At 47.4% G+C, this 26464-nt stretch overlaps 1 protein-coding gene across 3 annotated transcripts in view; it reads left to right on the plus strand.

Moving 5' to 3' along the window:
* The window catches only part of WSCD2 (WSC domain containing 2), a 148068-nt gene extending 127264 nt beyond the window's left edge, over positions 1–20804 (plus strand). For all 3 annotated transcript variants that reach the window (XM_050924211.1, XM_050924213.1, XM_050924212.1), the window contains 2 exons: positions 5457–5657; positions 17455–20804. In XM_050924211.1, coding sequence (XP_050780168.1) covers positions 5457–5657; positions 17455–17807 — 554 coding nt within the window. In that variant the 3' untranslated portion in view covers positions 17808–20804. The remainder of the gene's footprint in view (positions 1–5456; positions 5658–17454) is intronic.
* The last annotated feature ends 5660 nt before the right edge of the window (positions 20805–26464 follow it).

Consider the following 26464-nt stretch of genomic DNA (forward strand, 5'->3'; position numbering starts at 1 on the left):
AGGGGCATTTAAGCATGTGCTCGAAGCTAACCACGGGCTTTATACATAGCAGCAAAGATTCAAAAGCCAGATGGGACCACTGTGATCCTGACCTCCTGGATAACACAGGCCAGAGACCTGCCCCACAATAATCCCTGGAGCAGATCGTTTAGGAAACAGCCCATCTTGATTTAAAAATGACCAGTGATGGAGAGTCCCCCCGGATCTTTTATGTGCTCTGCAGATCAGAGAAGAACATAAGCACGTGCATCAGATTAAACATGTGCTAAAGTTCTCTGCTGAATCAAGACTTTAAGTTCTCTTGGCCTTGGTTCCCCATTGTAAAACAGGGATAATAATATTTCCTTTCTATAGGTCGCTTTCTCGATCCCGTCTGTTTAGCCTGCAGGCTCTTCAGGACTCTGACTGTGTGTTTAGATAGCGCCTAGAATAACGGGGCCCTGGATTTGGGCTGCTCAGCTGCACCCCAAAACCAAATAAATAATGAATAACATCGCTGGCTGGGGCTTCTACAGGAATACAAATCACAAAGAATAAGGTTTGCATTTGAAAACCGTCAACGGGTTCATGGATGATTTGCAAACAGAGAGAGGGGGTCAGTTCCTTTTGAATATTGCTCACACTGGATAATTTAACCAGCCCCGTTCTCTCTCGTTCTGTTTCTCGTCCTGCTTGTAACTTGAGAAATCGTGAAAAGGGCAAGTCGTTTGAGAACAAGTTATCCCCTCCCGTCCCCCATTGCAAAAAAATGTTCTGGTTCAGACTGAGATGTGAGTGTGGAGTCAGGTTAGCGTGACCAGATGTCCCAATTTTATAGGGACAGTCCCGATTTTGGGGTCTTTTTCTTATATAGGCTCCTATTACCCCCCACCCCGTCCTGATATTTCACACTTGCTGTCTGGTCACCCTAAGTCAGATCACTTTGGTTTTTGTCAGGCCCAGCTCCCCCTGTTCCTACCACAAAACAGGCCATTCCACAAAAGCACTCACTCCTCCAAATAAGAATATATCTGCATTCAAAATGCAGTAAATCACCTCACTCTATGCTGGAGAGGCCCATCTTTCGGTTACAAATTAGACTGTTTCAGAGCAAATGTTATTGCTTAGGGCATGCAGGATGGCATAACAGAAAAACACTCGACTGCCAGTCTGCTCACTGCTGCTGGTTGACTCACAAAGCATGTTTCTCCTTGGGCGGAATGATTTTGCGGATATCCATCTTTGGTTCCTGTTGACATGGAGAAATTATTTACTGAGATAATATTTTACGGGGAAAGAGCTCTTCCCTCACTCTGCCTCTATAGCCCCCAGAAGGACAATAGCAACACTGCCCTGAGGATGTAAAAGATGACAGTATGATTTGGCTAGAGCGATAAAGAGCCGCTGCTGTGCTTAGCGCAGGGAAGGTCTGAAAGGGACGGAGCAATAGCTTATCGGACAAGCTATAGAACACAGTGAGGGCAACACAAGGAAGAACAGTTTTCATGCACTTATGCAATTAGCCGTGGAACTTTTTGCCATAAGAAATAATTGAGTCAAAGACATTAGTAGGATTCATTGAAGGCACAGTCATTTATATGGCTAACAATAGTATCCAAAGTGAAATAATATGGTTATTTGTTACAAAAGAAGACATTTGGAAGGGTTATACACCCTCATGCTCCAGGGCATAAGACAACCTCTCATGGGGGTCAGGAAGAAACTTCTCTGTGAAAAGGTTATTTGGTCAGTTCCTTCTGCAGGATTTCTTGCACCTGCCTCTAAAGCAGGTATTGCTGGCCAGTGCAGCTAACAGGATACTGGACTTAATGGACCGCTGGCCTGATCTAGTCTGGTAATTTTTATGTTCTAATGAAGCTCCAAAAGAAAATACCTCCAGGATTCTTTCATGTCCATGGATCCTGATGATATCTGAAAGACTTACAGCTAGCAAACTGCATGGTACTCAGTTTACGTGCCTCTGAAGTATGACTGGCTAAGCTGACCCTGTGAGGAATTGAACCTGTGACTACAGGGAGTCTAGTCTCATGCCTAGAACTGGTCACTCCTAGGATTAGAAGAGACCTTCCCTGGTAGGCTTTACCTTACCAAACCTTGCTCAAATCAAGACCATGAGAAGTCTATTTCAAATACATTCCAAGATTCTCTATGATTTCAGTATCGAAACGCTGAGCTCAGTTTAATTCTGTGGAACCCATTTGACATGTCATTGCAATAGCTGTAGCTGATACAGCATGACAGAGTTTCCAGACAGGCACTCGACATATTCACTTACGTCAACCAATGCCCATCCCCTCGTTCTCCTTTGCGCAATGGTTCTTGAGTTCTTGGTTCGTTCATTAGAGCAGTTTATTTAAACATCTTTATCCCACTCAGTTTAAAAAAAAAAAAAGCACACACAACAAAATCTATGCACTAATGATACAAAACATTTTGTTCTGCTGGCTAAAAGTCAAACAGTATTCCATGTTTATTCTGGGCTTCCTATTCATCTGACTGGGCTAGAATGTATCCAAGCAACTAGTAGATTAGCTACCATGTAGCTATGTTGTACAGCCTAACGGAGGAAAGCAAATTACACATCTATAATTGATGTAAGACATCTACTTACATCCTCTCTCTCCCCCTAGCTTGAATCATCTGCCGACGTTTTTTTTTTCTGTTTATTTAGACGTGGTGTGTGTATTTTTCATACAGCTGGGCGGGTCATTGAGATGAGGCTATTCAGCATGTTGAGTGCAAGCTGGTTGGCTGCTCAGTTGGATTTGCAGCCGGTGAACTAAGAAAGTGAGGCCACAGCCCTGTGTGCTCAGCAGCAAAATAAGTAGAGTTCGGAGCAGCGGGGAGAAGGAAACCTGTGTCTTCCCAAAATGAGTTTGCTGCTGGGTTTTGTTATTGTAATCGTAGCCCCAGGAGATGGCACGGGATGCACAGCAAAGTGATTTCGGCAGCCACACATTGGGCCATGGCTTCTGCTCTGCAGGAACCCCCGAGCACTCCTGCCCTCCCCAGACTGTAGTTAGCACCGATTCTGCTCTGGACACCTGGCCAGCAGGAAGTGGACTGACTCCACTGACTCTCCTCTCGTAGGCAGTATAATGACTTTTAGTCACTCAGCCAGGATCAGGCTCACAACCTGGAGGTGGAGAGCTCGGTAGCCTATTCCCAATGCCCGGAGACACCTGCTCCCTTCAAATGTATTTAAGACAAATTATTCCTTATAGAAGCTCTGCTGAGTCACCTTGGATCAGTAACAGATGCCAGGTGTTGGGGAAAGCCCCAGCCAGACATTGTACGGGCCATGGGTAAAACTGAGGCCTCTGCAGAGAACCAGCCTAACACTTTTACACTGCTTAATGTCCCCAAACCAGGCTAAAGTAAGCGGTGCAGGAACCTCATGTTGGCCTGCTGCACAGGGCTGGATTTCAGCACTGGACTCTTCAGGGGTAGTGTCACGATGGCCACCTCTAGACTTGGCCAACCAGGAGTTCAATCAGTTGGCCTGTGAGCGTGCCCTTGCTCTCCTCAGTGTGCAGGGGTGAAATCTTCAGTCAGAGATATGGGGGTGGAGGGATTATTATAAATCCCACCCTGCCCCAGACTGAACACAGGTGGTGCCTCACTGGCTGTGCACAGGGGACATGGTCAAGCTGAATTTTTGATATATATAAACAGACAGCTTTAAAAGTCAGACGAGTGAAACCAATTTACAGACAACAGCAAAGGCCGGTGACATTAATGGGCACTCTGAGCGCTCCCATAACAGGCTGTCAAGTGTCATTTCTCACTTTACGAGTCACCACCGAGTTACTGGGTGAGTGTAAACACCAGGGCCAGGAAGATTATATTAAAAAAAGTGCTCTTGACCCTCAGATTCAGACCAGGGCTCAGGTATGTTGGTTAATGCTGTAAATAGCCTGCGAAGGCTAGTGAATGCCAGCTTGTTTGCCACTGAGACCTCAAGGAAAGCTGAGATTTGAGAAATCGATCTGTGTGCAGACAGCTCTTCTGACAAGGGGTGAAATTCATTGCACCTGCACAAAGCCAGAGACACCAGAGAATCCTTGGCCCTGAACCACCTGGTGTGTACCTGTGCACAGGATGCAAAGACCTGGCTAAGTATCGCTATCCTCCTTTTATACATGAGGAAACTGAGAGGAAGTTATTTGCCTGGGTAGCCATGTGAGTCAGTGAAGGAGCCAAAAAGAACTCAGGAGTCTGGACCTGGAGCCCTGTTGGGGACATGAAATCCAGACACATCCTGTCCTTGTTGACTGGAGTGGGGGAGTCTCCCAAAGTGCTGTTTTCCAGGGAGCCCTGGGAATGATGGGGGATTTCAGTGCCCCTTCTTTAGACATGTATCAGAGGGGTAGCCGTGTTTGTCTGGATCTGTAAGAGCAGCAGAGTCCTGTGGCACCTTATAGACTAACAGACGTTTTGGAGCATGAGCTTTCGTGGGTGAATACCCACTTCTGACGTATTCACCCATGAAAGCTCATGCTCCAAAACGTCTGTTAGTCTATAAACTGCCACAGGACTCTTTGCTGCTTCTTTAGACATGGCATTGACCACTGAGGAGGCTTCAGATCTCGCTGAGAGTCACCGCAGTTGTGGTTCAGCCCCTGGTGAGGCAAGTTAGGGGGACAGTTCAGCCCCTCAGCTGGCCCTTTGCCTAGCACGCCTCCAACTACTGACCTTGGCTAATCCAGACATGAGCAGCATGTTCCCACGAAGTCCTCGGAATGCCCGGAGAACACGGCCACTGCTGCCCCATGCTTTCACATCAGCGAGCTGTGGGACCCCGGCACACACAGGCTGAGATCGACGCAGAGTGGGGCAGCTGTTGTTAGAGACGCTTGGCACTTCTACAGCACCTGCCTCATGGGGATCTCCAAGGGCTTTGCAAGCATCGATAAACTAAATCTCACAGCGCCTTCTGCCGTCTAGTAAAGTACAGGCATCATCATCCCATTTCACAGATGGGAGAGGCTCAGGCATGGAGAGAACGGTCACCCAATTTTCCCAGCTGCAGAGATTCCAGGGGAGTTACTCTTGATTTACATTGCTAATCTGCCCTGAAGTGATTTGTCCAAAACAGCTGGGACTAGAACCTGGATTCCTGACTCCTCATCCCCTTCTATAACAATTAGGCCACACTCTCTGACTGCTGTCAGTAGGACTAAAGCTAAGGTTGTGTGCTGAGCCACCGGATCATTGCACTGGGTAACCAGGCACTGTGCTAAATAAAACATGAATTGCTCAGAATCCAAGCAAATGAATTATTTCCATCTGGAACGCGGATGCAAATATATTTTAAATTGCCAGCTGCTTTCATCCAAATATATTTTGCAATCTGATTTCTCCCTGCTTGCTGTTTTCTTTTCTTTGGTCTTTTTTTTATTATTATTATTTTTGCATTTACTTATTCTCATGTGTCTGTTTATTTTTCTGGGAAGGGTTCAAAGGGGAAAGGGATCACTGGCGAAGTGGAAGGACAATCTGCATCAAAACCCACGAAAGTGGCCAGAAGGAAATCGAGGCCTTTGATTCAGCCATACTGCTCATCCGGAACCCATACAAAGCCCTGATGGCTGAATTCAATCGGAAGTACGGCGGTCACATCGGATTTGCTTCTCATGCACATTGGAAAGGCAAAGGTAGGCACGTTACCGCGATACTTTTTGTGCCAGTGTCACTCGCTGGTTTGGGTTGGCCGGAAAACCCCACCCATTCGGAACAAGTCTCAGTGTTTTGTGTCAGCATTTTCAAAATGAAACCTGTCGATTGTTTGGATTGAAGCGACTTTTTGTTCCGAAAGGGCCTTCAAACATGCAGAGTAACTTGCATGCAGGCTGAGTTATGCATGCCCCTGCCCTCTAGTAGCCAGGGGATGAAGAAAAGACTGAGGCTAACATACACAATGCTCCCTTTGGGTGTGTTTTTCAGAGCTGTGCTACAGTACAGTTGACAGTTGTAACATCTGTGTACAGTACATGAGGGCAGAGGACATGACAAGATTGCAAGGGAACTAATGACTTCTCATAGCCAGCAGCTTAATGTACAATAATAGTATTTGCCCTTACTTAGTACAGAGGCATAATCAGCTCCCTATTACAGATCTCTAAATTAAGGCACAGACCACTGAGGTGACCAGCCCACAGCAGGTGGTCGGCCTGTGACCGACCTGGAACTAGAATCCAGCAGTAGAGTTAAGTGACATTTTTAGACAAAACTTTTTTTCAGTAAAAAAATGCAGATTTGGGGACACCAAAACGCTTTGTGTATTTGTGACGGTTCCACTGACTGGTTTGGGTTGAGAAAAAAAAACCCCAACATTCAAAAAGTCTTATGATTTTGTTTCAACATTTTCAAAATGAAATGTTTTGATTTTTTTGGATTGAAACAGCTTTTTGTTCTGAAATTGGCATCAAATTTCTTTTAATGCATTCAGACACATTTTAAAATAACGCTTGATGTAGAAATGAAACATTTCACTTCAGGATTTCATTTGACCCAGAATGATTTCTCTCTCACTCTCTTTCTCAAACTTTTTGATTCACTGAAAATTTCAAAACCATTTATGTTCGGTTCAATTTTTTTCCTCATTTTTGAGAACTACCAGCAAACTGAAAAATCCACTATTCTCCCAGGTCTCTCCCTCCCGGAGTTCTGATTTTCATTCCACAGCTTTTACCACACGATCAGAGACTTTGTGCTCATATTTTGCACAGAGGGGAATTTCACCAAGAGAGCAAACTCAAAGGGGGACTAGATATGGAAAAAGGGAATTCAGCCTTTAATCTGGGCAAACTGTCAAAGAAAAGATGTTATGCCCAGCTTTGGTGCATAGAGTTTGGTTGGTTTGGCTGGCAGAGGCAGACAGAAAGGATGCTGGGACTGATTGTCCCTATCTTTTAACTCATGTTACAATCGAGATAACACTCATTGGGCTGCAGTAGGCTTGGAACAGCAGCTTTTGCAGCTGGATCTCAAACACCCATCAGAGCCATTTACTCCTCCTCCATCTGGAACATGATCCCTTAAACAGTGGTGTTAGCAGAGGGTGACACCATCACTCCCATTGGACTGTTCAATTCAGCCTTCCTATGTGCTGAGATAAAACAGGAAACAGAGTATGTCCCTGCAAGGGCTGCCTTTCCCTGTGGTGTTAAATCAAACAAGTAGCTCATTAAGGCAAAAGCACCTTCATCCAGGTACCACCCAGTGCTTTTACACAAGTCCAGCCTGATTTCAATACTCTACCAACCCGTGGGACTTAAATGCTTGTAAGAGCCCATTGGGAGGCCTCGCTTTCCGAGATAAGCTCCGACATGGCCTTGAATCTCTGCTTGGTGGAATGAAGGAGAAATGCTCCAGGGTTTTCCCCTCTGAAGCCAGAGTTGCTCTCAGAAAGGGGCCTGGCCTCCTAGCCGACATCGCTATTATCAGAGCATTGCTTCAGCATGATGCCATAAAATACCGACTTGATGATCTTTCCCCCTGAGTGACTGGACATTCCACGTAGGAGCCCCAGCAGGAGAGAATCCTCCCCTAGACAAATCAGTCGCAGGCTTTTAATTCTGCACACCCAGCTGCTCTGGAGAAAGCACCTTTCCCATCCATGCACAGACACATATTGTGGATGCTTGTTAATTATAGCAATTTACAAATTGCTGTTGTGAAATTGACTTCATTGGAAAGAGTTAAAATATTTAGCTTGATTGAACATCTGCTACCCTTAATTCAGAGTTTATTTAAGGGGATCTCTTTTTGTGTTGTTGGTATGTGCCCGGATTTCATTATTGCCACGTGCACTGAAATGCAGTCTCTCTCTCTCTCTCTCTGCTCCTTGCAATGCCACCAATACCAGAGAAGTGCCCAAAGCAAAACCCCAGTGCTGACTGCAAACCAAACTTGGGGAAAGATTCTGCCTTCTTCAACCCAGCTCTGAGCACAAGGTGGTGCGTCAGGGGCACCGTCCCGGGAGGAATTGCTTCCCCATTGGCTCTAGGGCAGTAGCGATTTGCTGTTAACTTAGGCCAGTAACAAATCACAACCCCGTTTCACACCAGCTCACCTGGGCCCGGGAGGTGGAAGAGTGGAGCCTCGTTTCTGTCCACTCCTCACCCTTTTGTGCCATTGGGGAGTAGCTGGGATTTGTGTGTCCAGGAAGCAAGGCCTGGGTAGCCCACGCAGGTGTGTAAGGGGGGTTGTGCTCTGTCATATCCCTCCCTGAGGGCACATGAAGCAAGTCACTATCTAGTCCTCAGTCTGGGGCCGTTCACAGCCCATCTTGTGCTTCCCTCCGGGGTTACATTTTAGCAGTTTAGGCCCCTCTCTAGGACTGATGTGAAGGCTGAGGGAATACAGGCATGAGAGGGTGCTGAGTCTTTCTTTGGAGTATGTGTCTCCATGCCCTGGTCTCTGTGCTGAGGGTGCTGACAGCAGTGCTGTCCGGAACAGTGAGCGGTAGGGCTTTTGGATATCCATCCAGGCAGCCCCATCTGCTGCTCTCCTTCAAATGACTGTCAGAGATAGCAGGCTGGATTTTATTTTCAATTATCCAGAGCGACTCCACCGAAGTCACTGGGGTTCTCTTGGACTTACTTCCATGCAAGTGAGATCAGAATTACACCAATCTACACTTGATGGCTCCTTAAAAAGGATACAGGACAAAGGCAGTTGTCCATTTCTCCAGCTACTGTTGATATTTAGGGGACAAAATTCCCGCAAAGCTCTGTCCAGTTTGTGTAGCTCAGGGAAGGGTAAATATCAATAGGTGGCCAGGGAGGCCATTCCCCGATCTGCACCAATGGGGTCATTTGCAGGTTTCACTATGCACACGTGGGCAGGTTTTCAGGTCCAGTGAGCATGTGCATATTTTCATGCCTCCCCACACTGTACCCACCCCTGAAACCTTTTCCTGTAACATACTGGTCTGGGATAGCCAACAGCTCCAGATATTCTCTGTGTAAGTTTGTGCCAGTTGGGTAAAGTGCTCAGCATGATTTACTGATCGTAGTAGCAATAATTATGCTGCACAGAGAATGTGGAGAGAGGAAACCTCGGAGAAGCTTATCTGAGGTGTTAGAACAATCAACACACAAAGCTGAGGAGAAGGTGGGAAAAATCTGTCCACAAATATTCTCTCCAATGCAAAAACTAATTTCGATTTGGATTTAAGTCAAAATAAACCACCATGTGCTCTGAATAAGACACATATTTTTAACAGCAAGGGTAACTAACTGGTGGAACAACTTGCCAAGGGATGTGGTGAAGTCCCCATCATCACTCGATGCCTTTACATCAAGAACGGATGGCTTTTTAAAGAGTACACAATGGATCGATGACAAGACGTGGGTCCGATGCAGGAAATAGAGGGCGAAATCTTTCGCCGGTGTTAGGCAGGAAGTCAGACTAGGTGATCACAGTGATCTCTTCTGGCCTGGAAATCTGTGGAACTATAGAACTGCAAACCTTTCAAGTTCACTTTCCATGAACGTTCAAGCACCTCATCTTTACCAGCATGAATACTCACGAAGAGCAACATTTCCTAGTGGACTGTCCTGCTCGTGGAATTTGCGACTAGCGCTGTGTTGCTTAGGTACAGGACTCATCCCAGCAGAGGACAAAACCAGAATTCAGAGTGACTAGTCAACGCAGTGCAAACCAGATGCACTATATCCGTCTGCAGAGGGGGCAGCACGCAGTGCCTCGGCATTACTTAAGCCCTTGTTTGAGGGCTGAAGTGGGAAATAAGTGGCCTCTGCCCATTCTGAATATTTGCAGTAAACTCTTAACGAATAACCCACAGAGCAAAAATTATTCTCTGCAGAAATTCACTGATAAATCTGAATAGAGAATCAATATAACAATGGTGAAAACTGAAAAGAAGGCAAAATTTGTCATAGGAATTATCTATTGGAAATCATTCGCTCAGCTCTGCCCACTCCTGGATACCTGTCCCAAAGCAGTCCCCATTCAGAGGGACTAGCCAAGCAGTCGCACTGCCGATTGCAAGTGCCAGAGTACAAGAGAGCCCAGTAAAAATGGGAAAATATGTCTTAGTGCCCTAGCAGGCTTAGAAACACAGGACCTAATATTGCAGAGTTATGGTTCTGTCAATAACTATGAAACAGTGCAGTGAAGAAAGGCTGCTTTCATTGCAATTGGCATTCATGTGTGTTCTATTAATCTCTGCAGCGGAAAGGAGAGAGGCAGAGAGGGAATTGGAGTAGGGGCACTAGCGCAGATTTTTCTTTTTTACTACATGTGATTTTTTTTTCCCCTCAGGGTTGAGGGGGAAAGAGTGGCGGGAAATATACCAGCTAGTTCTCCAAACTATTCTAACTGCAGAATCGGCCAAGGTCGGCTGTAGGTGTATTTGGGGCTGTGCACTTTTGGGGTCCAATTCTCACTTGGCAGCTCACATTCCAGCCCACTCTCCCTCTCCAGCAATGGAATGAGAGTGGTGAAACCATGCCCTCCCCCCGTCCCTGATCTCCTGCTTGGTACCATTAGGTCCCCATAAATTATACGGCTGACCACTGAGGAGGGGGCTGCAGCTTGGGGCTGTGGGTTGGGGTGTGGGGGGCAATGTGAGGGCTCCGGCTGGGGGTGCAGACTCTGGGGATGAGGGGTCTGGGGTGTAGGACAGTGCTCTGGGCTGGGACCAAGGGGTTCGGAGAGCAGGAGGGGGATCAGAGCTGGGGCAGGGGATTGGGGTGTGGGGGAGTGAGGGATCTAGCTGGGAGCGTGGGCTCTGGGGTGGGGCTGGAGATGAGGGATTTGGGGTGCAGGAGGGTGCTCCAGGCTGGGACCGAGGGGTTTGGAGGACAGGAGGGGACCAAGGCTGGGGAAGGGGGTTGGGCCACGGGTGTGGATCAGGGGTGCAGGCTCCAGGCGTGCTTACCTCTAGCAGATCCCAGAAGCAGTGGCATGTTCTCTCTCCATCTCCTACATGGAGGTGAGGCCACACTGCTCTGTGCGCTGCCCGTCCGCAGACGCCAGCCCAGCAGCTCCCATTGGCTGTGGTTCCTGACCAATGTGAGCTGCGGAGTTGGCACTTGGGGTGGGGGCAGCATGCAGAGCCACTGGCTGCCCATACATGGAGAAGCCAGAAGGGGGACATGCCGCTGCTTCTGGGAGCCGTGTGGGGCCATGGCAGGGAGGGAGCCTGCCTTAGCCTTGCTGCACCGCCGACTGGACTTTTAACGGCCTGATCAGAGGTGCTCACTGGAGCTGACAGGGTCCCTTTTCGACTGGGAGTTCCCTACACAGGCCTCTCTTTTATATAGCCCAAGCCTGATTTTCACATGACCTACTGGTCACACCACCTCCATTTTCCCCACCTGAGGAGGTGAGTGGCTCTTGTCACAAGTGGGGCTGAAGTCCATCTCCCCTTGTGGGGCCCACCACTCTGGTCAACCACCAAAGCACAAGCCTCTACCACATGAAAGAAGTAACTCCATATGTTGGTAGCAGTGGTAGGGCTGTTATCCTGAGTGTGGGCCAGCTCCTTGAGGGTAACAACCTTTGAACCTTGGTGCAAGTCCATGCCCTGCAATAGACTAATAACAATAATATCTTGCTCTTATCTAGCACTTTTCATCTATGGATCTCAAAGTGCATTACAAGGGAGGGACAATCTGATTATCCCCATTATAGGGATGGGAAAACTGAGGCATGGAGAGGAGAATTGACTTGCTACCAGGCCAAGGGCAGAACCAGGAATAGAATCCAGGACTTGTGGGTGCCAGTCCAGTCTGCTATCCACTGGGCAACACTACCTATGTGACCACGGGCAACTCACTTAGCCTGCCTGTGCCTCAGGTCCTCCTCTGTGCAATGGAGCAAGCAGCCTGGCTCTGCCTCACAGGGATCTTGTGCAATAAATACAGTAACAATTATGAGGCACTCAGATATTGCAGTGAAGGGGGCCAGATGAGTCCCTAAGATGAAAGGTGGAGGAAGATAGCGCTCACCCTTCAAAGAGGCCTTTTGTCTGGAATGCTACAGAGCCAAAGATTAAAACAAAAGGCTGAGCTGGCATTTCATTATTTCCCAGTAAGTCCCGAAGGCATGAGAGCATCCCTTATCAACGCAGCCTCCTGTGCAGCACACACAGCTGTAGCATTGCTCATTCTTCCCACAGCTGTGACCTCCAGGCCTAAGGAAGAGGGAGCGATTCTTCATGGCGAGAAAGAGATGATTTAATTTTCTTTCCTAGCTTAATCCATGGCCTTTCCTCAGCAATGACTGTCAGTTTGGCCACACACAGGGCACTGGTTGTTTTTCTTTCCTGACCGAGCTATTGGCCTTTCTCTTGCCACTGAGTTAAGGACACCCAACTTATGTCTTGTCAGACATGACTTTAATCTCCAGCAGGGTACCTAGGGCACACCATCCTCCTTGGCATGTGCCCTCTGAGCCAACCCCCAGGAAAGCCTACCCCTGGGGCCTACATTTATGCATCCAAATCATGTGTCTCTCTATGTAGTGGCAGACCAGGAACTGCCACTGGTACCTTGTTCCCTATCATTAAAAGCAAACAAAGGAAAGGTCTATTTGGCTGGATATGAAAATGATCAATAGAAACAGGATTGTCTTGGTTTTTACTTTTCTCATAAGGATCTCTGCATCATTTCCAAGCATTGTATGCTCTATCCACTGCTCTAGCCAAGCATTTTATGCTCTATCCAGGCACTGGTCAGCGCAGACAGACCCTGGTGACTGGATTCTTCTTGTTTTCTGTGTGTCACTCTACTGCATAAACAGCCACGATGCAGGCTTCAGTCAGTGCAACTTCCCTAGCCAACGTGGTTCACCATCGGCCCCAAGGAGGGAACCCCCCCTCAATGGCCGAAAGAGGAGCTCACTCTCCAGGGCCAATCCAGTTCTAGAGGCTGTGAGTGCCAACAGGAAGGGCATTTTAGGCCCCAGATCAGGAAGGGCATTTCAGGACCTGCATAAAGTGAGCTTAAGTGCTTTCCTGAATCAGTGCCATCATGCCACGATGGGTTTTTTCCACCGAGCTCTGAATTAGGTGACTGTGTATTTCACAGCAATACAAGGTGACATTTTGTACAGCCGAAATCTCTGTGAAAGCCCCTCTGCTGTTTCAAGCTTTGACATACAAATTCCCCACTGCCAACAATGGGATTTGACCGAGGTCCTGCTCTGCCCTGAGAAGGTGCTTGGGCCTCACCTGTCTGAGTGGGCTAGAACCTGCGATGGTCTGGAAGGGCTTGCTGGACCATAAATGTGATTTTCAATCACTCTTGGAACACTGAGAAGGATAAGGGGTGACTTGAGCAGCCTGTATCAGTTCCTACATGGGGAACAAACATCTGATAATGGGCATGTCAATCTAGCAGATAAAGGTATAATGGGAGATCCAGTGGCTGGAAGTTGAAGCTAGACGTATTCTGGAAATAAAGTGCACATGTTTTGGGGCTAAATAATGATTGGTACAATTTACCAAGGGTTGAGGTGGGTTCTTATCGAGATTGGGTGGTTTTCTAAAAGATTGACTCTAGCTCCAACAGGAATTAATTCAGGGAAGGCCTACGGCCTCTGTTATGTAGGAAATCAGAGTAGATGATTGCCGTGCTCCTCTCTGGCTTTACAATCTATGAACCTCTCACTCAACAAGTGACTTCTATGCCTGTTGAATCGAACGGGCCAGACTGTGACCTCGGTCACATCGCACTGTGGAACTGGCCTGACTCTGCTCACTGCAGTGCCCCAGATCTACACCAGTGTGAGTGGCAGAGGAATCTATATCCACCCGTCTAAAGGGAGCTTATCACTGTGGCTACAATACCAATGCAGCTCCCTGGCTGAGCAAACGCAGTGGGCATGTAAGCCACTGTTGGAATGATCTGAGCTACCGCGTGTGGAGGGGACGAGACCTTGCTTGGCCTCTCCTGGCTCCTGCTTTTGCTGAATACAGCTGCTGATCCTTTCTTTCTCTCCTGGTTGCAGCTGTGCTTTTCACCAGCCTGGGCTGAAGGCTCTTTAAAATCAGTATTTTGTTCCATGACATTAATTTTATGATATCCCTGGAGTGGTTCCAAAGCAAAGTTTTATGTGATATGATTACACAAGGTGAATTGTCCTGTATCTGTTTAATGAAACAGATACTGTCTTTAATGATTCTTTGGGGAATTAAATACAGTTAAGCTATTAATCAGGCATTGGTTCCTCAAGGAGAACAAGAGGAAGGAGCACATACCCAGAGCTTTTATGCATCATAAGATACATGTGTATTACAGTTTCAGCAGAATCACAGCTTATTGTCGGTGTTTCATCACCCTTTTTATCACCTGATTTTAATGTGGGGATCAATTAGCGAGAGACTTTGGGAATAATTGAAAGATTTTTAGGCGAGAGCACATGGAGTCAGCCTAGGGACCAGATGGCTAGTTGAGCTCATTGAGGATATTACCAATCACCAGCCAAAGGCCTTTGTGGAACTTTATCGGCAAGGACCACTGTCATTTCTTTCAGAGCCATTTTGCTGAACTACTCCTGGTGTTGAAGATCAGCAAACACCACATTTGGGATCTCTCTCTCTCTCTCTCACACACACACACAGAGCCCATTTTCATTTACAGTTGTGTCCAAGGGAAAAATTGAAACTATAAAGTCAACCTCAAAACTCAGTGCTGTGATTAGACAGCCTGTTCGCATTCAATTTCAGGAGTGACAGGTGGTAATAGCCACCTTGATTAAACCCAGAAAGCCCAAGTAGCATGAAGAAATGCAGAGTCTAGGCTGATTAAAAGCCCTGAGGAGAGGCGGGGACTTGTAGTGGTTGCCACTGACAGTAAAAGTGAAAAGAAGGCAGGCATTACCTTGCCTCAGTAGCTGAGATTTCCAGCTCATGTGACATTGTTGTCATGGAAATCATACCAGTTCTGTGTACAGAAAGTGCATCAGCCCCATTGGCTTTAGAAACAAGCAGCATCTCAGCAGAGTTGAGGGAAGCTACAAGGGGGAAAGATACTGGGATACAGAAGAAAAGTATCAGACTTAGAACCAGTTTTAGGAGGTTTTGGTAAAGATCGATCTGGCAAGGTCAGCAAGGTTACGTAATGCATATGACATGCATGAAGTTTGCATGCTGTATGGAAAGACTCCTCCTCAGCACTGAGGCAGGACCGAATAAACCTAGACTATCCCTGACAGGTCTTTGTTCAACCTGTTCTTAAACACCTCCCATGATGGGGATTCTGCAACCTCCTTGGAAGCGTATTCCAGAGCTTAACTACTCGTATAGTTAGAGTTTTCCCAAATATCTAACCTAAATCACCCTGGCTGCAGATTTAGCCCATTACTACTTGTCCAACCTTCAGTGGACATGGAGAACAACTGATCACCATCCTCTTTAAAACAGCGCTTAGTGTATCTGAAGACATATCAGGTCTCCCCTCAGTCTTCTTTTCTCAAGACTCAACATGCCTGGTTTGTTTAACCTTTCCTCGCAGGTCAGGGTTTCTAAACCTTTGGTCATTTTTGTTGCTCTCCTCTGGACTCTCTCCAGTCTGTCCACATCTTTCCTAAACTGTGGTGCCCAGATTTGGACACAGAGGCCTCACCAGTGCTGAGCTAAGTTCCCCCACACATCACTTCCATATCGGTGCACATAACAAAATTAATTCCACACATGGATGTAAAAAATTAGAGGGATCATTGATGCTGAGTAGAGCAGGACAACTAGCTCCCGTGTCTTACATACGACACCCCTGTTAATACACCCTAGAATGGCATTAGCCTTTTTCACAACTGCATCATGCTGCAGACTCATATTTGGTTTGTGATCCACTATAACCCCCAGATCCTTTTCAGCAGTACCACCACCGAGCTAATTATTCCCCAATTTGTAGCTCTGCATTTGATTTTTCCTTCCTAAGTGAAGCACTTCGCACTTATCTTCACTGAATTTCATCTTATTGATTTCAAATCAATTCTCCAATTTATCAAGGTTATTTTAAATTTGAATCCTGCCCTTCACGGTGCTTTCAACCCACCCTCCCCTTCCAGCTTGGTGTCATCTGCAAATTTAAATCATCTTCATCATCATCTTCATCATCATAATTTGCACACTTCTCCTGCCTGTTGTTGAAGATCTCTGTTTTTTACAGTGGGGCCAGGTACAGAGGATTTTCCCATATGCATATGCTAAGGTGTTCAAACTGGATAAGGATTTGGATGCCCGATTGCCATTCACATGAATGGGAATTGGGTGTGGAAATCTCAGCCATAGCATGGATCAGATTTTTGCCCCACATCAGAGCGTTCATTAATTATGCCTTGTTGTACCCTAGTGAGCTAGGCAAGTATAACCAGTATAATTCATATCCCCTTTTTGCAGAATGAGCTGAGACACAGCTCACTGGCCCAAGCCTACGCAGTGAGCAAGCCATACCACGGTGCCACTGCTGGTCTCACTTTAAGGCTGGAAGGGAGGTATGAGCAGCACGAGGCTGACATTTCAGAGAGTCTGTCCTTCTGTACAGGGAAGCTTCTGTGTGTCCTTCTGGGAAAACGAAAGGAACGCAAACTGACTGGAGGAAAGGAGAAAACATGTCAGGTTATTTGATACCTACATTTCCCGTCAGACCCTCTCTCTCACTTGTCCCTCCTCCTTTGGGGAAGAGAAGCTGACACATTTCAGACAGGGCTGGGGGAAACTTCCCAGTGCAAAGGTCTAAGACCATATGTCCCTTCGTCAGCCTGAGGCAGGGTCAAGAACACAGTCTAGTCCATAACACCGCATTGATATGTTTATAGAGACTCCAGCCTTCCAGCTATTCCTGCCCCATCCCCTTGGCATAAGCCTCAGCCCCCTCCAATTCTTCCCCCCACTACTGGCTCCAGGACCTCCTCCTCGCTGCCCCCAGGATTGGAACAGGCTCCCAGACCCACTTAACATGAGTGCCAGTGCTTCTCCCCCTCAACCCCAAAGATCTCACCCTGTAATGAAGTACTGATGTTGTAGCTCCCACCTACATTAATTGCACCCTTCCTGTCTGTACACTTAGAACAAGTCCTGCATGCCTTCCCTGCTTGAGAGCTGGGCTGGACTGACCCATCACTGGGCCCTAGGCAACCACAGGGGTCACAGTGCCACTCAGGTTTGGGTCTTCTCCCCCCAAATTTGGGGCATAGGCACCTTCTTAGTTTGCCTGTGCGTCAGTCCAACTCTGCTTGAGAGGTCTCTTTGACGTCCAACAGAGCAGGATTTGACCGTTGCTTTGTAATCTCATTGGGTCAGGGGCTGAATTATTTGTTCTGATAGGGGAACTGTTACTCTTGCAAAGTGCCTCCATATTATTAATGATATTACTAATAGATAGATTGGTAAACAAGAGACCTACATTGTGTCTAGTGCCTTCACACATGCTGTGACTGATACTGTTGTTAATGGATTTCCTTTGCTTCTCGCAGAATGGCCAGAGTTCGTCAAAAATTATGCCCCCTGGTGGGCCACTCACACCCTGGACTGGTTGAAGTACGGCAAAAATGTCCTTGTGGTGCATTTTGAGGACCTGAAGAGAGATCTCTTTGTCCAACTGAAGAGGATGGTGAGCCTCCTGGGCACCAGGGTGTTTGAGGACAGACTCCTGTGTGTCGAGGGCCAAAAAGATGGAAACTTTAAGCGCTCCGGGCTGAGGAAACTGGAATATGACCCCTACACGCCCGAGATGAGAAAAACGATCAGCAGTTACATTAAAACTGTGGACATGGCTCTGAAACTCAGAAACCTCACAGGGGTCCCAGATGACTATTATCCAAGATGATGAAGATGACACTTGGGGGAACTGACTCTAACCAGAACAGAAAGGCTTGGTTTTCCCAGCCAGTACCTAGTTCCACCCAGTGGGTGGCTTTCTTTGAATTATCCATCTGCTGCTATTAGCTGTTAATGAATTCCCTGCATGAGAAAAAAGAATGGTCACCAGTCACCGCTGAGAAGACGCCTTGGCAAACACATCAACGAGTCTAAATTCTTTGGGGATTGTGCCATTGTGAACTGGCATTTGCGACATGAAAACCTTCACCGCTGCTGTCTTTACCATTTTCTCTCTCTTATAGTGTGGGGTGTGTTTTGCGTTCTCTGTCAGACTTTACAAAATGGTGAACAATGCTCAGAAATGGCAGGAAGGAGAAGCAGCCTCCGATTTCCAGTCTGAAATGGGGCTGAACAGAGACATGGCATTTGATCTGATGTTATTTACGGTGATCCATTCATTCCTAATAACGTAACTTTATTTATAATCTTCCTTGGAGTTTGGGGGTAATGCTAATGCTGCAGATTAACAGTAAAACTCACTGTGCATTTCCTGGGCCTAATTCAGCTCGCAGGCCCTGATCCAGCAAGGCTCTTTAGCACATATTTAGCTGAAGCACGACTTCTGAACCTGGGGGTCGCGAACCCTGAGTGCCAGGGGTCAGGACCATCTGGATTTTCTTAGATCACTAAGTAGGAGGGAAGTCCTGACCGAATGAAATGGGCATCGGGGGGAGAGGAGTATGACAGAAGCTGAGAACCACTGACTTCAGGCATCTGCTTGACTGTAAACTGTAAACACAGGAACAGTCTAATCCCTTGCTACTCCCTTTCTCCAAGTTAAGCATGTGCCTAAGTGCTTTGCTGGATCAGGGCCACGGTTACATGAGTCTAAATATGAGGAACAACACTGGAGTCACTGGAGTTACACTGGCTTAAAGACAAACCAACCTACATCCCAGCTCTATTGTCCTCCCCACCTCCTCCTGCATAAGGCCTTGCACATGCCGGCTGATGCTGATCATCTCATCGGCAGCAAATGTGGCCGGGCCTGGACAGGCTCCTGTGCTGGCTGATGACATTCTTGTCACAGAATCCCAGACAGGGCCATTATCTTTAGACAAATATTTGCTGCTTCATCGGTGCAAGGTCACCACACGCCATGTCCGTTTGCCCTCCTCGCAGACGCCAGCTCTCTCCTCTGGCAAGCCAAGGTCTCCCTCAAGCGCTCACAGCTGACCCATCCCCTGGTGCTGACAATCATCCATGGGTGGGGAAGTAGTTACAGGGGCTGCATAGCACTGAAGCTGTCAGGCTGATTAGATCCCCCTGCACGCTCATTTGACATTCCTTGCCTCTGAAAATTGGAACAGGAAGAAGGAGAGGAAAAAACGATGCTCAAGAGGGAGAGGTGGAGGTCTGGGTCCTCCATCCCTGCCCTCCAAAGCGCGGAGGGGTAACGTCACTGTCCTTTGGAGGATTACAAATGAGCGAATGGTGTTGGGGCTGGGCACCAAGTGCTAGGGAGCTATTGAATTTGGACCTGAGCCTCATGTTGACCAGAGTCTGGGGTCCCCAGATTTGAGGTCCTAGTTTAGTGTGTCCAAGCTGTGAAGTCTGGATCTAGATCTGAATCCAAACTCCCTTGAAATTCAAGGGGGAAGGATGGTTCAGACCCCAGTGTCTGGATTGGGCCAATCTATGCTTATCATGCATCAGGTACCCATCTGGATCGAGCTCCACAGCACAGCAACAGCAGACGGGATGCGGCCCTTCGTTAGCTGAATTGTAATTGAAACTCTTGCAGCCGAGTAGCTCCTACTCTAGCTGTTTGCAGCCTTTTAAAAAGCCTTTCATCTCTGGAGAGGCAGCAAGGAGGCTTTCGCAGTCAACAAGATAAGAGCAGCCGTTCTTACTCAGCCTGCTTGACTCTCCTTTGCTCCCACTCCTCCCAAAGCCTGCTGCTCTGCCGAGTTTGCTGTTGCTCCTCCAACCTGTCATTTGTTCTGCAACAAGGATGTTGCCCCATTTTCCATTGGCTGTTGCCGTGCCCTTGTGCACAAGAGAACGAGGAAAGGGCTGGAGGGGTTTAGGGAGAAAACCCCAAGGCTGAGCTGTTTAGATGGCTAAAATCAGGAGCAAATTACTCCAGCTGGAAACAATTCAGGACCATTCCTTGCAACCCACCTCCACCCCCACTCAGACACTCACCCATGCCCACACCAAGAGGGGGCTGTGACAGACAGTCTGTAGCCTCTGAGTTCTTGCTGCGAAAAAAAGGAGTCAAAAACCAAAGGATTTGTGTGTATTTCAGTAAGGTATAATTTTGCAAAGCCAACGTTCCTAGGAGCTGCATGTGGTCCCGCAGCAAATTCCAAACCACCAGTTCAATGCTTCACCGCAGTTCAGTTCCCACACCCTGCCAACATCATCTGCAAGTCCCCTTTGGGTGTAGATGCAAAAGCCATATATTGTACTCAGCCTTTTTCTATAGCTAGTTACTTGACAGTTGGCTTTTAACTCTTGCTCTTGATAGAAATAAGTGCACAGTTCTATAGATATCTCTATATTCCAGGAAAGCAAAGCAAACTACATTGAGAAGAGGAAAAATTTAAATAAATATATTTTTTTAACATGTCTGAGGAAAAGACATAGCCAAATGGAAAGTTACAGCAATACCAGGGCTGCGGGGTTTGCTTTCATTGGGTTTTTTTTTTTCCTTCCCGATTTCTCTTTTCTTTGGCTGTTTAGTCATCTAGGTCCAAGTAGAAGCCTTAGCTTACAGGTCGGGTCTCATCTCTGAATGTATTTTGTAAGGAATAGCTACAGTGTTTTTAACTCTTTCTTTAGCCAATCATTTGAGGTTTTCTGGGAGATCAGACGCCTGTGTCCTGATAGAGAAAGCAATCTGGTTTCCCTTTCCTTCGTTTGTGGCAGTCCCGGGGCTGCCAACCTCTGCCAGAGCAATCCTCAGGTTAATGCCTATTAAACGAGAGTTTTATTGATATTCTGCAGTGTGCTGGTATGTGTTTTGCAGAGCAGCTCGACACACACACAGACTCGAGCCCAGGGATACAGAGATGTGACCCACCAAGACAGCTCAAAGGCAACTGTCAGGCACGGATGATATTGCCCCCTAAATGGGCTAGGTGCTTCACAGAGCAAATCCACAGACGTGACATGGTTTCCTGACCAAAGAGCTGACAATCTCATCGTTGACGAAAGCAGCGAAGAGGAGGGGATGCAGCAACCGGTGGAAAGCAGGGAGCAACAGGGGATGGAGCAAAGGGCCAGGGTTACAGCCGTGCACTCCCTTGCCTATACAAACCTGGGAAAATCACAATGTTACTGCTATATTTATGCCTCTTGTGGGAGACACAAAATAAGTGGTGCTTTAGGAAGGCTCTGAATGAGAAAAAAAGGGAGAAATTGGTCAGGATATTACATGTGCAAGGGGCAAAGGTATGGGACTGGGAGAAAAACTGTCTCTCACACACACAGTCTGCAGCTTAAAAGCCCCCAAAGCAGGCCCCTCGAGTTTTCCTGTGCAAACAAAAATCATCTGGTGAAGTTCAAGGATGTGTTACCTTAGTGGGACCCAGCCCCAGAATCTCCCCAGTTTTGCCAGCCTTGGGGCAAGCACTCTGCTCCTTGGGTGGCGATGCAAACGGAACAATCCCTCTCTCCCACGGGAACATTCTGCCCTTCATTATGGACGCAACGTCCTTGGAGAGCCTCATGGGCCAAGTTCAAGAGCAGCCTTGCCTAGAGCAGATCAGTTCTGCTGCCATGAGCAGATGCTGCTAAGAACAAGCTGCCAGGACAACGAATTCTAACAGGGGCAGCCAGGAGAAGGCAGAGTGAAAGCAAAAGTAACACCTCCCTATATAATAAAAACAGAGCGAAAATAGCAGGCTGGTATTTAGCATCGAAGTCTGCATATGTAGCTGGAAAAGAGAAAAAAATGACAAGCTGGAGAGCTGACAGCATAGTCCTCAACTGGCATCCAGAGAAATCTTCTCCAGGGTGACCCGTAGTAAATCTATAGACAGTAGCTCCATACATAGCCATGTAAAGGCAGATGTCAACACCCAGAAGTCGACAAAACAAAAATCGCCAAAGGGTGTTCATACTTGCTCCCTCTGTCGACAGATCAAGGCCACATTGGGGGCACCATCATCGCCAGTGTGAGCAATGCACTGTGGGTATGTATCCCACCCTGAGCGTTGGGGGAAGGCGGAGCTGGTTGTTGCCCACCTGGGGAGGATTCCCTCCGAGTTCTCCCACAGCCTCCTCAGCTACCAGGAGCGGCATCCTGAGTCTCTCCTCCGCCTTCCTGCAGCAGCAGTCTGCCTGCTGCTGTGTTCCTGTGCAGGGCACAACAGGAGCGCTCCAACGGTTTGCTCTTTGTTCCCCAAAGGGAGCAGTGCACTCAGCTGTCAGATACTTCCTGGAACTTGGAAAGCGGAGGGGTGCATGCCTGCGGGGCAGCTGAGATCAAACCAGTGAGCACAGCGGTCACGGCAGGCATTATGGGATACTGGGGGAAGCCAGTTCTGTCCACAAAACAAACAGCAGAGTCTGCACTGACTCTTTGTCCACCATAAAGGGAGGGGAAAAGAAAAACGTCTCTCAGACGGGTGGACGTTTTTTGTCGCCAAACCCGGGCATTTTTCCCGACAAAAGTCTCACTGCCGTGTGTACGCTCTCACTGGTCTGTTGCCAAAAGGCAGTTTTTGGTGACAAAACTTGGTAGTATAGACAAAGCCTGAGTGAAAGGCTAAGTGCTAGTAGTCACTGGAGCAGCAGGAGTGACTGGTATGCTTGAGATGCTACTTGCGATATCGGGATCATTCTAACTCACTGGAAAAAATACTGCAAAACAATATTCCAATGCTTCCAGAGTTTGCGCAATCTTTTAACTCACCAGCATGCTTCTGTTGACTTCTATGGACAGAGCAGACTTAACTGCCATGGCTGCTGGAGACATGGCATCCAAGCTACTGGTAATACATATAGCACTATAATAGGGGGGAAGCATCATCTAAAAAAGGTCATCCTGCATACAAGGTGGACACCAACGCTCCCCACCTTGCCCTCTCCCGAGCAGTCCTGCACACCCATGTTTGTAGATTCCTGTGGCAGATGAGCGTCAACGTCATCAAAATTATAACAACTGATTACTTGAGCCTCACAAGCCCCTTGGGCTTGGAGAAGCCCTCAAGAGTTGTGATGAACAGCTCAGCTTCTAGAGTCGACAAATTGCACCAGGAAACTCATGAGAATCAGCTTTTGGGTCATGCGTTTGGTCCTTCTTGCTTCTTGTTAGGCTGAAAATACCATCAGAACAGCCTTTCCTTGCATTACTTTGACACCTTGCACCTCCAAACTTAGATTTGCAACAAAACCCTAATTCAGGCAAGTTTTGCGTAATGTTCAGTTGCACCACAAAAGTTCTGCTGAGCTTTAGTCTGTGGATGAAATGTTGCCTAGATTCAAGGATGGGCGCATTATGAGTGTATAAAACTAATTGGCTAGAGAGATAAACCACCCCTTTTTCCTGGCAAAATATGCCTGCTTTTATTTTTGGCACAAAATATTGCCCAGTTTGTGTTAGCTGAGAGTGCTATGCAAAAGAAGAGTTAAGCTTTACAGACTTCAGTGCTGCAGGTCTTTGAACAGGCAGAGAAGGTTAGCACAATGCATTAGGTCAGTCACAAAGTTCTCTCTGTCCATACAGCATGACCCTTCTAAACTGCCTGTTCCCCCTGACGGTCGCCACCAGAGTTATTGGCCTGCAACCCAGGCGCTCCTGGTACTGGCTCACCCTGTAATAAAATCCTTTCCACTGATGTTCTTGGAAATGGAGTGAAAACCCCAAGACCCAAATATACAGAGCTCCTCACGCTGCACAGTGAAAGCTCCTTAGCAAAACTATTAATGGCCCTACACGTGAGCCAGCAGTTTACAACAGGAATCAGACTCAGTGGTGCCTTGAGTGAAATTGAGAAAATTACCAAGTTAATCATTTAATTACAGCTTGGCGAGAAAGTCAAGCCAGGGTAACGCTACAGACAACCCCCTTCATGACTGGCAGAGGAGTTCACAGGCCTGTGGTCTGTTACCCGGGCTGGGCTGTGTCGTCCCACATCAGCAATGCCTGCAACTCAGCTGTGCCAAGAGCAAGAGTTTCAAGGAACACGCAGCCGTCCTTGTAGCCGCATGAATGGGGTTTCGTTGGGCTCGCCCAGAAAGAACCACAGCATAGGCCCGAAGGACACAGGTTCTTTATGCCCAACAGCAAAGTTCTCAATGGTCTGCTTTGTCAGAGCGAAATGCCTTTGCCCACAGACAGTGGGGTGTTATGCTGTATGGCAGTGCTTCAAGATGGAATGAGAATTTGGGAGAGTGAAGGCTCCAAGTAGGAGGTTTTACTAGCTTCTCTGACTATTCCCCCCGCAAACATTTTAGGATTCACAAATTAAGTTTGAGTTTTAAATGACAGATCCCCATCTCCCTCTCTAGGATGCCAGGGGAAGATGCAAGTAACCCCCCAACTCCTTCTCACAGAGAACCCCAGCTCCCACTTCTCTCACTGCTGGTGTCTTCTAAGGGATGAGGTCACCAATGACCTATCACCCTCTCGCCAATCCTCTTGTCCTGTCTGTCCTGGTGGTAGGAGCTGGCCAGGAGTCCCAGGCACTTTTCCCCCTCCAATCTATGGATCTTCTTGGGGAAAAAAACTTCTCAGGACAAATTCTTTACATAGAGAGTTTCTTGTATTATTGTTCCTAGATATAAGCCACTGGTAATAAGAACACATTATAAACATAAATAGCTCCTTCATGCTATTTTTATTACCCCTGGAATATCCTTAAAGCGAGGGCTATTCTGTTGCACCCTCTAGGTTTAAAGCCAACTGATTTGCTAAGAACATTATTTCCATTCTCTGTATAATTATGTCCATGAAATAAAGTTCTGGACTTGGTGGAATTTATTTCTTTTCTCTTTGTCTATCGCCCTCTCATTTTCAATTCTTTAAATCCTTATTTGTAGTGATGTATTCACCACAATAAAAATATATGCAGTGCATGGCTTATTCTGACAAGTATCATCCTGCAACAGATAAAATTCCAATAAACCCCACTGGAAATAATTAAAACAGAGAAAGGAAGCTAATCTCAGAGATAAAAGAATTAAGAGTCAATATGCCATGCATAAAACATACTCTGTGCTTAGTTTTCAATCTAAACCTTATAATCCCCTTTGATTAGAAATATAGAGGATTGGTAAATGGATACAATTCTAGCTCTCTCTCTCTCTCTACTGTATTTTCAGCACTGCCATCACTAACATCACAATGGACGGCATTTTCCAAAGCCGTTGGCCTTGGCCGACTTTGCTCCCATTGAGGCCAATGCTAAAACTCCCCTTACTTTCAGTGGGGACAGAGGTAGGCCAGTGTTGACCCCTTTTGGAAATCCCAGCCCTTTACATACACATTCGAACCCTCAGCTCCATGTAACGGGGCCCCGACTCCCTCTCTCCAACAGTTACGCTGCGTTCTTCAGCAGGGTTTTCTTGCTTTGTCTCCACGACGACCACCACCAGGCCTCCTTCAGCTGACATCACTGATGGGATGCTCATGCCAAGGGCTCACCCTGCTCTTTAAGGGTCCATCTACACAGGGATAAAAGACTCGGAGCATGGGATTGGCTGGCCTGTGTCAGCTGACTCAGGCTTCGGCTGAAGGGCTAAAAATTGCTGAGTAGACATTCAGGTTGGGACCCTCACAGGATCCCAGAGCTCGGACTTCAGCTTGTCTACATGGCAATTTTCAGTCCTGGAGCCAAAGCCATGCGAGCTTGAGTCAGCTGACCCAGGCCAAATGGTTTGGTTTTTTTATCCCTGTGTAGACGAACGCTACGAGTGACAGATTTCCAGTTGTGAAGAAGTCACCTGGAAACCTGCTCTGGGCTCTGCCAGCAGTGGAGAGGCTACTGCCACTGATTGCAACTGCCCTGTGGATCCTGGAGCAGGAAGCTATCCCGGAGACAGCTGGGGCCCAGCCTACTGTGGCTGTAGAGAGGAGCACAAGGACCTCAGAAGAGAGCTGGAACTGGATGGGGAGCGGGGGCAGAGTACAGAGTCCTCACCCGATGTATGCTTTTCAGTTTACAGTACCCAGCAGTGGGCTGCAGCAACTTTCATGCTGGCTTTGCCTTCAGTCCCACGTGCAGAACATTGCCAGGGTGCAGCCTGCAGCTGACAAAGGCATGACTTGTCGTGGCTAGCCCCTGGAAGGAAAGGGTGCAACCTTCTGATAAAATAGCTAATAGCTACCACTGTCATTTGGGTGTCAAGGATCAGAGATGTGTCTAGGAGGCCCATAAGATTCATGGGTTCATAGATTACAAGGCCAGAAGGGACCATAATGATCATCTAGTCTGACCTCCTGTATAACACAGGCCTGAGCATTTCTCCCAGAGATTCTCGCTGCAAGCCCATAACTTCTCGTTGAACCAAAACAGACCTTTACAAAGACACTCAGTCTCCGTTTCAAGACTTCCAAGTGATGGAGGATTTACCCCTGTTGCTGGGTAAATTGTTCCAATGGTTAATTAAGCTTATCATTAAAAGATTGCATCGTGCTGTGAGTCTGGATTT

Source organism: Gopherus flavomarginatus, chromosome 15 (assembly GCF_025201925.1).
Source record: "Gopherus flavomarginatus isolate rGopFla2 chromosome 15, rGopFla2.mat.asm, whole genome shotgun sequence".
In the NCBI taxonomy this organism is placed as follows: Eukaryota; Metazoa; Chordata; order Testudines; family Testudinidae; genus Gopherus; species Gopherus flavomarginatus.